Source organism: Pseudophryne corroboree, chromosome 2, assembly GCF_028390025.1.
Source record: "Pseudophryne corroboree isolate aPseCor3 chromosome 2, aPseCor3.hap2, whole genome shotgun sequence".
Taxonomy (NCBI): domain Eukaryota; kingdom Metazoa; phylum Chordata; class Amphibia; order Anura; family Myobatrachidae; genus Pseudophryne; species Pseudophryne corroboree.
The window spans coordinates 41,377,769-41,390,977 of NC_086445.1; the positions used below are offsets into that span (position 1 = coordinate 41,377,769).

The following is a 13,209-nucleotide window of genomic DNA, read 5'->3' on the forward strand; positions in this document are numbered from 1 at the left end:
CCGCAACATCTTACCACCCAGGAAGGGGGGGGGGGGGGGGGGGGGATTTTCTCTCTCCCCAGTATAGTGGTTATATATTGTCACTGTGCCTCCCTGTAGTTATATACTGTCACTGTGTCACCATGTGGCTATATACAGTCACTATCCCTCCCGGGGGTCTTTCTCCCCAGTATAGTGGTTATATACTGTCACTGTGTCTTCCTGTTATATACTGTCACTATCCCTCCCGGGGGTCTCTCACCAGTATAGTGGTTATATACAGTCACTGTGACTTCCTGTTATATACTGTCACTATCCCTCCCGTGGGTCTCTGAGCAGTATGGTGGTTATATACTGTCACTGTGTCTCCCTGTAGTTATATACTGTCACTATCCCTCCCGGGGGTCTCTCTCACCAGTATAGTGGTTATATACTGTCACTGTGTCTCCCTGTAGTTATATACTGTCACTATTCCTCCCGGGGGTCTCTCTCCACAGTAATGTGGTTATATACTGTCACTATCCCTCCCGGGGGTCTCTCTCACCAGTATAGTGGTTATATACTGTCACTGTGTCTTCCTGTTATATACGGTCACTATCCCTCCCAGGGGTCTCTCACCAGTATAGTGGTTATATACTGTCACTGTGTCTTCCTGTTATACTCTGTCACTATCCCTCCCAGGGGTCTCTCACCAGTATAGTGGTTATATACTGTCACTGTGTCTCCCTTTAGCTATATACTGTCACTATCCCTCCCGGGGGTCTCTCTCACCAGTATAGTGGTTATATACTTTCACTGTGTCTCCCTGTAGTTATATACTGTCACTATCCCTCCCGGGGGTCTCTCTCACCAGTATAGTGGTTATATACTGTCACTGTGTCTCCCTGTGGTTATATACTGTCACTGTGTCTTCCTGTAGTTATATACTGTCACTATCCCTCCCGGGGGTCTCTCTCACCAGTATAGTGGTTATATACTGTCACTGTGTCTCCCTGTAGTTATATACTGTCACTATCCCTCCCGGAGGTCTCTCTCACCAGTATAGTGGTTATATACTGTCACTGTGTCTTCCTGTAGTTATATACTGTCACTGTGTCACCCTGTGGCTATATACTGTCACTGTGTCACCTTGTAGTTATATACTGTCACTATCCCTCCCGGGGGTCTCTCTCACCAGTATAGTGGTTATATACTGTCATTGTGTCTCCCTGTGGTTATATACTGTCACTGTGTCACCCTGTAGTTATATACTGTCACTATCCTTCCCGGGGGTCTCTCTCACCAGTATAGTGGTTATATACGGTCACTGTGTCTTCCTGTAGTTATATACTGTCACTGTGTCACCCTGTGGCTATATACTGTCACTATCCCTCCCGGGGTCTTTCTCCCCAGTATAGTGGTTATATACTGTCACTATCCCTCCCGGGGGTCTTTCTCCCCAGTATAGTGGTTATATACTGTCACTGTGTCTCCCTGTAGTTCTATACTGTCACTATCCCTCCTGGGGAAGTCTCTCCCCAGTATAGTGGTTATATACTGTCACTGTGTCTCCCTGTAGTTATATACTGTCACTATCCCTCCCGGGGGTCTTTCTCCCCAGTATAGTGGTTATATACTGTCACTGTGTCACCCTGTAGTTATATACTGTCACTATCCCTCCTGGGGAAGTCTCTCCCCAGTATAGTGGTTATATACTGTCACTGTGTCTCCCTGTAGTTATATACTGTCACTATCCCTCCCGGGGGTCTCTCTCACCAGTATAGTGGATATATACTGTCACTGTGTCTCCCTGTAGTTATATACTGTCACTATCCCTCCCGGGGGTCTCTCTCCCCAGTATAGTGGTTATATACTGTCACTGTGTCTCCCTGTAGTTATATACTGTCACTATCCCTCCCGGGGGTCTCTCTCCCCAGTATAGTGGTTATATACTGTCACTGTGTCACCCTGTAGTTATATACTGTCACTATCCCTCCCGGGGGTCTCTCTCACCAGTATAGTGGTTATATACTGTCATTGTGTCTCCCTGTGGTTATATACTGTCACTGTGTCTTCCTGTAGTTATATACTGTCACTATCCCTCCCGGGGGTCTTTCTCCCCAGTATAGTGGTTATATACTGTCACTGTGTCACCCTGTAGTTATATACTGTCACTATCCCTCCTGGGGAAGTCTCTCCCCAGTATAGTGGTTATATACTGTCACTGTGTCTCCCTGTAGTTATATACTGTCACTATCCCTCCCGGGGGTCTCTCTCACCAGTATAGTGGATATATACTGTCACTGTGTCTCCCTGTAGTTATATACTGTCACTATCCCTCCCGGGGGTCTCTCTCCCCAGTATAGTGGTTATATACTGTCACTGTGTCTCCCTGTAGTTATATACTGTCACTATCCCTCCCGGGGGTCTCTCTCACCAGTATAGTGGTTATATACTGTCATTGTGTCTCCCTGTGGTTATATACTGTCACTGTGTCTTCCTGTAGTTATATACTGTCACTATCCCTCCCGGGGGTCTCTCTCACCAGTATAGTGGTTATATACTGTCACTGTGTCTTCCTGTAGTTATATACTGTCACTGTGTCTTCCTGTGGCTATATACTGTCAATATTCTCCCCACCCACCCACCCCCACACACACACACACACACACAGACTGTTATACACAGCTCAGAAGTGCTCCCTCCCTTTATTATACTGTATATCAGGGCTGGCCAAACCGGTCCTCAAGATCTACCAACAGTTCATGTTTTCCAGTCCTCCTGGAGATCTGTAGAATTGTCAGTTAGGAATGAATGCAGCACATCTTAATTAGTAATGACTACACCTGTGCACCAGCTAGGTGGTCTGGAAAATGTGAACTGTTGCTAGATCTCGAGGACTGGTTTGGCCAGCCCTGCTGTATATGTACTGACTTGATGCTAGAAGTCGGGGGTTACTCTGAGATCACTTTCTATGAGTATCTTGCTTTCTGTCCATTATCGCCCTTTTGTCGTCTGTATATACGACCATTATTATTGCAGAGATGAACATGTAATAATTCAGATCCCCAGAATCTCATCCCCGTTCTTTGTTCCCCCTCTGCAGTCTGTTTTGTGAAAGCACTTTATGATTATGACGGCCAGACGGAAGACGAACTGTCGTTCCCGGAAGGAGCCATTATCCGCATCCTAAACAAGGAGAATCAGGACGATGACGGCTTCTGGGAGGGGGAGTTCAATGGCCGCGTTGGCGTTTTCCCCTCTGTGTTGGTGGAAGAATTAGCCGGGTCCGAGAACGGTGACTCTCAGTGGATCGAAGACATTCAGGTGTGTGCAGGATAGAGCCTTTCATTCTCCTTCTGCAGATTCAAGTGTGGGGGGACTAGGCCGAGAACCTGCAAGACCTGCAAATATAGCGCAGCCCAGTGTGATTGCTGTATGGCGGGAGTGGTGCGGAAGCCAGAACGTGGAACAGTTACGGCTGTAATAATATGTATTCTCTTTATGTTTATCCCAAAGACTAATAAACCTTCTTCATCTTCACAGGTATCCCCTTCCCCCAAGCCGCAGCCCGCCCTTCCTGCGCTGCCTCTGTATGACCAGCCTCCCACCAGTCCCATATACAGTCCAGACAAGAGCGGCTCCATATACTTCCCACGCTCCCCGTCTGTGGCTGGTAAGGATGGGATGACACAGTGTGTGTAGGGTGTGCTCTGACTGCTCTCCTGCTCAGCGGTCTCTTCATCTAAGCTGTGTACACTAACACACAAACAGAGGAGCAGTTAGCATAACTTCCGTCAACTTGGGGAGAACATATAAACCCTACACAGATGCAAGGCAGCATTTCTAGTGCTGCAAACTGTGTTTGCATCACCCATTGTGCTCGGTGCAGTGTATTTATAGACCCTCCCAGGGCAGGAGAGAGGTGTACAGATTATTTTGCTGACTGCAGATACTGAGAGTGTATTAAAGGGGTCATTCCGAGTTGTTCGCTCGTTGCCGTTTTTCGCAACGGAGCGGTTAGGTGGAAAATGCGCATGGTATGCAGCGCGCATGCGCTAAGTTATTTAACACAAAACTTAGTAGATTTACACAAGCTCGAGTGACGTTTTTTTCAACGCTCGAGTGATCGTAGTGTGATTGACAGGAAGTGGGTGTTTCTGGGCGGCAACATGGCGTTTTCAGGGAGTGTGCTAAAAAAAACACAGGCGTGCCAGGTAAAAACGCAGGAGTGGCTGGAGAAACGGGGGAGTGGCTGGCCGAACGCAGGGCGTGTTTGTGACGTCAAACCAGGAACTAAACGGACTGAGGTGATCGCAGTCTAGGAGTAGGTCTGGAGCTACTCAGAAACTGCAAAGAATTATTTAGTAGCAATTTTGCAAATCTTTCTTTCGCTATTCTGCTAAGCTAAGATACACTCCCAGAGGGCGGCGGCCTAGCATGTGCAATGCTGCTAAAAGCAGCTAGCGAGCGAACAACTCGGAATGAGGGCCATAGTTGGGGCGTGGAAAAGACCCCTCTGATTGTCTTATCAGGTGTGATATTAGACCGGGAAAGGAGATTAATGATCCGTTATGTTGGTGTCACACTTGGGATGCGTCTCCTAAATCTACAATATTATTATTTGGATTTTGCCATTTGTAACATAGCTTTCTCTGACTTTCATTTATTTGTTTTCCCTTAGAAAACAACATCAATTTGGAATCTCCTTCAGCATCTCAGCCTCCACGGATCACGCCCGACGGGTTTCACGGCAAGTTACGCCCCGTAAGTGTGCGGATTTGTAACATATAAAAGTAGTATCCACCTACTATTAGGACATGTGACTTCTTGAAGACGGACATTTAGACAAAGAATTTATGGTAGGGAGCTACAGCCTCCAATGAGCGTAATACAGGAGTCTGTAATAGCCATCGCTGGAGCCGCTGTACACAGAGTAAACTGTTGGTGTTTGTTTGATCTGCTGTAATTGCCTGTCGCTCATTCCATCCATTGCTTCTTATTCCAGGTGCGAGCGGCCCCCCCGCCCCCCACACAGACCCACCGGCGACCACCGGAAAAGACAGAAGATGTGGAAATTACGTTGGTTTAACAACGACACCTGGGAATCTCTGCTGCAGTCAAGGCCCAAATAAGTCATTTGGCCCCGAACTTTTAGGCACCTTCGGCACATCGAGAAGCTGAGTAATGGAAGCGAGAACGTGTCGGACTTATGTGCCTTTTTTTGTTTGTTTTTATTCATGTTTTAATTCGGAGTGTAATCTAGCCTCCCTTAGCAGATACTAACGGGGTGAGAATGTGCAATCATGAGGAATGTAATGGCAGTGGTAGGGTTGAGGTTTTGTCGGCACAATTCTAGGGAAGAGGAAAAGGCGCCTGATGTGCCGGCTCTTTCTTGCTGTATCTCTTTTTCTTTTTTTCTCCCTGTCTCCAGATATTAACTTTCTGCTGATAATTAGTAGTTCTCCTCCTTATAGTGACGCCAGTTAAAGATGCAGGATTATTAATGTCGCAGTAGAACTTGTACCAAGATGGGCAAACTCAAAAGCCATCATTTAATCAAACCTCGCTGGATACAAGATTGCGCTGTTGTGAAGCTGCTCGTGGTGTACGGTCGTGTTCACTTATCAGAATGGGAACGGATCTCCTAAGGGGACTGCGCTATATTATCTCAGAATGGGACTACACTACTACCACCACTTCTTGTATTATAGATGAAGGTGACCGGATGTCAGACAGCGACTGTGGTATTATCACAGAAGGTGATTGGATCTCGGGCCGTGGTTTTGATATCCGTTCCCGCGGTGGTATCGCAGGAGGTAAACTTATCTCAGACTAAGACTGTGCTGCCAGGACACGTGGTAGTATTATCCCAGGTGAATGGATCTCAGACCAGGACTGTGCTGCCAGGACACGTGGTTGTATTATCATAGGAGATGATCGCACTTCGGACCGTGACTGCGCTATCAGTGCTCATAGTATTATATCACAAGCAGAACGGACCTGGAAACAGGATTGCGCAATTAATTCTCACAGGCTGGGGAGAAACAAAAGAGCTGCAAGCTGCATCCAGGGTCCCTCGACCCTTGAAGGCTACATCATGTGCACCAACCGCGTGGGCCTGGTAGACTGCATCATGAGCACCAACCGCGTGGGCCTGGTAGACTGCATCATGTTCACCAACCGCGTGGTCCTGGTAGACTGCATCATGTGCACCAACCGCGTGGGCCTAGTAGACTGCATCATGTGAACCAACCGCGTGGGCCTAGTAGACTGCATCATGTGAACCAACCGCATGGGCCTGGTAGACCGCATCATGTGCACCAACCCACGTGGTCTTGGTAGACTGCATCATGTGCACCAACCGCGTGGTCCATCAATGGAACATTGCGCAGGGCGGCTGTAAATCTGTCCATGAGTTTGTGTCCTTTAAATGCCCAAAAATGTGATGGATCCAATTGCTGAGTATGTCCCATGTACAGCAGTACCATGTAATGATTAGGCTACAGAACGAGCCAGGTGTTGGTCTGCAAGCTGGTGGTCTTTCCAATCCAATCTGAAGTAGGCCTTTTAGGTCCGAGCTCTAGAACTCAAGTTAATATTAATACTGTATTGTGTTGTTAATCCTATCACTGCTGTGGTTGCACCGACCGGGGGCTGGTCAGAGGCGCCTGTGCGTAGGCTCGTAGGGGGTCCTCATAGAATAATTCTATTATATGTGTTAGTACAGTATATTACTGTGTTCATAGGAATGTGTTTAAAATGATCCTGATTCTCCAGTTATCTGTATATTGAAATGAAGCTATTCCGTTGTAACACACAGAACACTGGCGCGTTGCAGAGCAATTCGCCGATGAGCTGTGGGTGCTGCAGAACGGGTTACACAAAGGGAATTAAGGGGCTGGCTCCTCTCATTACTAATCCAGATATTGAAAAAAACAAAAAACCCTAGAAAAAAAATATATAATTATATATAAGTATATATATAATATGCTGTAAAGACATATGATTAAGCACCTCTCTCCAATAATTAATCATCCAGAACCAGTGTAATGAACTTTAATATTGATACTTACGCAGCTCATTTCATCTAGTCGTGGCACTGCCGCTACTAGTGCCATATTACCCTCCTTCTGCCTCACTCTATACAGTCTCATTTGAAGCTAGAGACATAGCTTTATGTATAAAGTAATTCTATATACAGCTATTTTGTGGGCCGAGGCAATATATAATCTGTCCGTTTACTGGGAATGAATGATACCCCCGAGCCATGAGGAAAAAAGTTCCTCAAGCCTCGGTGATGTTGCAAGGTCTCTAGAATATTGGGTCAGCCCACAAAATGGATGCGCACATTTCAACTGTACCCATTTTGTACAATCTTTAGCTTGCTTAAGAGCTAAAAAGCGTAACTGAATGTAAACCGCTGGACTCTTCAGTAGTCAGAGACGCATATCAGAAAGTCCAGTTATACGCCAATCCTACAAACGCTGTCTTACCGTGTTCTTGCCTCCTTTTGTGGGCTTAGTTAGAAATGGCTGCTATTAGCCTTTTCTCCAGACAATAACACCTACAAAGTGGGAATTGATTTTTACCTCACACCATAAAGGCAGCCATTTTGTGTCAGAGACGCATATCAGAAAGTCCAGTTATACGCCAATCCTGCACATGCCGTCTTATTGTGTTCTGGTCTCCATTTATGGGCTTGGTCAGAAATGGCTGCCATTAGCCTTTTATCCAGACAATAACACCTACAAAGTGCGGATTGGTTTTACCTCACATAGTGAAGGCAGCCATTTTGTGGGTTAAAGCAGTGTTTGGCTATGCCAGTAGTTCTTCGTAACTGGCTGACATCTTACAGAACGGCTGCCTAAACTGTGTATGTGGTTGGCAGGTAGTCTTTAATACCTTAAATGTTAGTTCTCTGGCTGTTCTAAATGTATTACTGTAGGGTTTATCCAATTAACTAAAATCCATATAATGCACAAGTGTCATCACATGTATGCATACCTTTTATATGTGCTTGAACTGTGTCTAGATATGTCACCACATATCATCCGCGCTAACGTCATCCCTTCAGCATTCGTAACACGTGTTTATCATGACCTCCTATAGAGTATAAAGGACATTAATGTCAACATTTGCGTGTGGGCGAAGTTACATGCATGTTGCAGTCTGTATACTTGTCACTAACAGACAGGGGAGACAGACATCGTGTGAGCTTAATAAACACTTGCTGGAAGCCAGTAAAACATCTCCGAGGCATGAGGCTTTTTGTGCCTCAGGGGTGTCTCTATCTCAGAGTGAATTGGTAGAGTTCATGTATGACGGCTCAAAATATCTGTCTCCCGTCACTGTAACGAGGTGACGAGTATGCATTAGTGACTCTCCATACGCAGGTGGTAATCCGGATTATTTAGCTGTACAGTCCATTTTGATTACAGCGTATATACGTTGTAACTGATTCCTAAAATGCTCGCTTTATGCAGATATAATAATCAGATTGTACTGAGCACAGACAGAGGCTGGGGGTTTAAAAATCCACAGGTAATTCTAAGTATTTAATGATAAACAGTAGAGACTTAATTTGGCTATCCTGTGATTGCTATAAGAATCTTAATTGCTTGGGAAAAAAAAAAAATGATTTGCGGATCATTAAGCGAGTTTTACGCCATAGTTATATTACATTTCTGGTTCATGTTGCATATATACTATATAAATGTTTTTTTTCCTTCTCTGTGGCCAGATAAGGAGAATGTAACTGTACTCATAGGATTGTCAGCAAACTATCACCATTACCGCGCTGTGAATTCCTACATACAGAGGAAGACAAAATGGTTGTTGCGCTGTTCAAATGCTTCTATCTTGTATCTTCTTTGAAGATTTGTTTAACCCCCCCCCACCACCTTTTTCCTTCCCCCCCCCCCCCCACCATAAATTTCGTCTGTCTACATTGTCTCATTGTCTGTACGCTAATATTACTTTGAAATAACATGAGCAAATATTATTTAGCTTTTTATAAAAGAAAAATATATATATTCGCCATTTATTAGCCGAGCGCGGGTCTGCTGCAGATTCGGGGTGTGTTTACCGGCCACCCTTGCACGATGGGGGCCGCCATTTTGCCCAGTCTTTATGAGAATGCAGCGTATTAATTCACTGAAGCATGAGGCACGGATGCCTTGTGCCTCAGCCGTGTCACTGCTCCGAATGAATGGATAGGCTGAATTGGTTTAGCCCGCAGTGTGTCTGCCTCCACTGTGTAGAGGTAAATTGTCGTTTTTAAATCATTTTTGACCCCTCCAGGTTTTGGCCAGTTTTTTTCGCCTTCCCACCTTTCATACGTTGAAAAGAAAAAGTGTTATCTGAAACTCTGAAAGAAAAAAAAAACTATATATTTTTGGTAGGTATGAGCTGCTAATTTTATTTAACAGAACATTGTACAAAAACAAAATAAATAAAAAATTCCTGTTGGTAAGCTGATATTGCACCTGATATCACCGTGTACAGTTGCCCAGTGCAGATTAAGCAGGTTCTTGCTTCTTTGTATTGGCTGTAAAAAGTTTGTATTTATTATGTATAAATTGTTGAATAATAAAAAAAAGAAAAAGTGAAATATACAAGCGTCTGATTGGTCAACTTTAATTATTATTATTCCCTTAGCCTTTATCTATATAGCGGTTTCATATTATGCAGCGCTGCATGGAAGATTGGAAATCATAATTTCTGTCGTGGAGAATGCTAAAGTAGAGAGAGACAAATGGCTCTATGTACTAAGTCTTGGAGAGAGCCAAAAGTACAGACCAATAAGCTCCTGTCATTTTTACAACACAGCCTGCAACATGGCAGTTAGGATCTGATTGGATGGTACTTTATCTCTCTCCATTTAATCTCTCTCCATGGCTTGGTACACCTCCCCCCAGTGTACATTCCCTATAACAGGTTTTTTCAGTTCTCAACTACTCCCAACAGGCCATGTTTTCTGCCTTTCTTTAATCGTTCACTATTTTTTTGAGTCAGCAATTATCCCATGTTGTTTCCACTGACACAAGTCCTGATAATATGACCTGCTGGGTGTATTATTAGTATTATTTATTGCAAGCATTTATAAGGTGCTACAGTCTTCCACAGCGCCATACAGAGCGAAGACATTAAACTGGGTAAACAATAATAACATATAATATATAAATAATTTCAACTATTGGCTGAGAGGGTGAAGAGGGATGGAACAAGATGGAGGTCCCTGCTTGGGCGGAGTGTAATGGGGGTGATGATCACTATGGTATGACATATACACACACACTAGGGTTAATTTTTTCATAAACCAATTAACTTTTCAGTAATGCCCTGGTAGCGGTGGTATAACATGCCGCCACTTCAATATGGGAATGCAAGAAATTGTAAAGGCCTGGACCCTGAGTACAGCAGCACTGTCTTGTGTTGTCAATCATGATCCAGTACAAAGGAAGGTGAGGAGACCAACCAGAGCATGCTTTCCCAGCTTCTGCCCTCCCTTCGGACTTTGCAGGCTCTGTTTGCTGGTCACTGGGGTTCGGGGGCTAGAAACGTGTTTCCAGGTGCCATCTGCTGGAAGCCTGCTGCTGGCACCAAAAATACCCGCCCACTGTGTAGTGGGTGGAGTCAGTAACAGGCATTTACTAACTGTAAAAAGGAATCCCCTATTGGCCAGGTCCCATGAGACCCATACCCAGTCTGTGATCGCTTGGCGCAGGCAGCGAGGGTGCATCCGGCCACAGGCAGCATCATAATCAAAATAAAGGTTACACAGTTCCATTTGCCTTAATGTGCAATTGGCACCTACCCACAATAAAGCCAGCTCTTTCGTGAACGGTATCCATATTGGATTGAAGCCAGGCTACAGGATATCACTGGGTTACAAATGAAGCGGCCATTTTGTCAAATGAACAAATGTTCATGGTAAAGCCAATGGTCAGTTCACTAGGCTGCAAATTCCTGAGGCACTATATGACCAAATATTGATTTGCAGAGGAGAATCAGTACATGTAAGGTGCTACAACTCTATAGAAAATCACAAAGAAGAAACCTACATAACAGCACAACACAGCCATAAGGTTGTCCGTGAAGGTGCATAGAGTGCCAAGGTCCCTGCATCAGAGCTTACAATTTAGTAGGGAATGTGGAAGAACAGGATAGGTATCTGGTAGTACACAAAGGGATGAGTAATAGCTAAGGGTAGGGTAGGCTGGATCCAAGAAGTGAGTTTTAAGACGGTGATTGAAGTCTGCGGAAAGTGGTAAGACGTTGAAAGGGAGTTCCTGAAGAGGGCAGCAGCACAGGAGAAGGCTTGAGATGGGAGTCAGACGTGTAATCAGGATGTTTGGGTTAGAGGTAGATGTAATGGTTTGTAAGGGAGATTTTCAGAGATGAATAACCAATCTTACCATGGCAGTCAGAATGGATTGAGTAGTTATTAGAAAGCCATGAGGAGATAATTGTTTTGGTAGGGTACGGTGAGGGATTCTGCCAATGTTTTGAAGTAGGAGTTAACCAGATTGGGCAATGGATATGTGGCATACAAGTTAATGGGGAGGGAAGAGCATGACAGAAGGACTAGACTCGGGAGAGTAAGAGCAAAGAGGAGCTCTTTTTTGAATATCTTGCGCTACAGTAACTTTGGGACACATAATTGGAGATTGTGGAGCAACAGTAGTACATATGTGCTCAGGAATGTACTGGTTCTCCAAGATCAGAGCCTAAATGAACACAGACAACTAGAAGGGGCGGAGTGGTCAATGGGCCAGAAGTGGCCGGCACCGTAGCACCCAGGAAGTGGAGCAAGAGGGCACAATGCTTCAAAGGCTAATGGAGTGAATGGGCAGCAGCCCCCAGAGATTCTGTATAGAGTATGGATGGGCAGGGCAATAGCCTCCAGAGATGCTATAATAGAGTATGGGTGGGCAGGACAATAGCCTCCAGAGATGCTGTATAGAGTATGGATGGGCAGGACAATAGCCTCCAGAGAATCTGTGTACAGTATGGATGGGCAGGACAATAGCCTCCAGAGATGTTGTATAGAGTATGGATGGGCAGGACAGTACCCAGAGATGTTGTATAGAGTATGGATGGGCAGGACAATAGCCTCCAGAGATGCTGTATAGGCTATGGATGGGTAGGACAATAGCCTCCAGAGATGCTGTATAGAGTATGGATGGGCAGGACAATAGCCTCCAGAGATGCTGTATAGAGTATGGATGGGCAGGACAATAGCCTCCAGAGATGCTGTATAGAGTATTGTTGGGCAGGACAGTACCCAGAGATGTTGTATAGAGTATGGATAAGCAGGACAGTACCCAGAGATGCTGTATAGAGTATGGATGCTCAGGACAGTAGCCTCCAGAGATGCTGTATAGAGTATGGATGGGCAGGACAATAGCCTCCAGAGATGCTGTATAGAGTATGGATGGGCAGGACAATAGCCTCCAGAGATGCTATATAGAGTATGGATGGGCAGGACAGTACCCAGAGATGTTGTATAGAGTATGGATAAGCAGGACAGTACCCAGAGATGTTGTATAGAGTATGGATGAGCAGGACAGTAACCCCAGAGGGTCTGTATAGAGTATGGATGGGCAGGACGATAGCCTCCAGAGATGCTGTATAGAGTATGGATGTGCAGGACAGTACCCAGAGATGTTGTATAGAGTATGGATGGGCAGGACAGTACCCAGAGATGCTGTATAGAGTATGGATGCTCAGGACAGAAGCCTCCAGAGATGCTGTATAGAGTATGGATGGGTAGGACAATAGCCTCCAGAGATGCTGTATAGAGTATGGATGGGCAGGACAATAGCCTCCAGAGATGCTGTATAGAGTATGGATGGGCAGGACAATAGCCTCCAGAGATGCTATATAGAGTATGGATGGGCAGGACAGTACCCAGAGATGTTGTATAGAGTATGGATAAGCAGGACAGTACCCAGAGATGTTGTATAGAGTATGGATGGGCAGGACAGTAACCCCAGAGGGTCTGTATAGAGTATGGATGGGCAGGACGATAGCCTCCAGAGATGCTGTATAGAGTATGGATGTGCAGGACAGTACCCAGAGATGTTGTATAGAGTATGGATGGGCAGGACAGTACCCAGAGATGCTGTATAGAGTATGGATGCTCAGGACAGAAGCCTCCAGAGATGCTGTATAGAGTATGGATGGGCAGGACAATAGCCTCCAGAGATGCTGTATAGAGTATGGATGGGCAGGACAGTACCCAGA

At 45.3% G+C, this 13,209-nt stretch overlaps 1 protein-coding gene across 3 annotated transcripts in view; it reads left to right on the plus strand.

Annotated features, from left to right (window-relative positions):
• FCHSD2 (FCH and double SH3 domains 2) overlaps positions 1 to 9,578 on the plus strand; it is a 184,717-nt gene extending 175,139 nt beyond the window's left edge. For all 3 annotated transcript variants that reach the window (XM_063951220.1, XM_063951222.1, XM_063951221.1), the window contains 4 exons: positions 3,065 to 3,285; positions 3,505 to 3,634; positions 4,643 to 4,725; positions 4,967 to 9,578. In XM_063951220.1, coding sequence (XP_063807290.1) covers positions 3,065 to 3,285; positions 3,505 to 3,634; positions 4,643 to 4,725; positions 4,967 to 5,050 — 518 coding nt within the window. In that variant the 3' untranslated portion in view covers positions 5,051 to 9,578. The remainder of the gene's footprint in view (positions 1 to 3,064; positions 3,286 to 3,504; positions 3,635 to 4,642; positions 4,726 to 4,966) is intronic.
• The last annotated feature ends 3,631 nt before the right edge of the window (positions 9,579 to 13,209 follow it).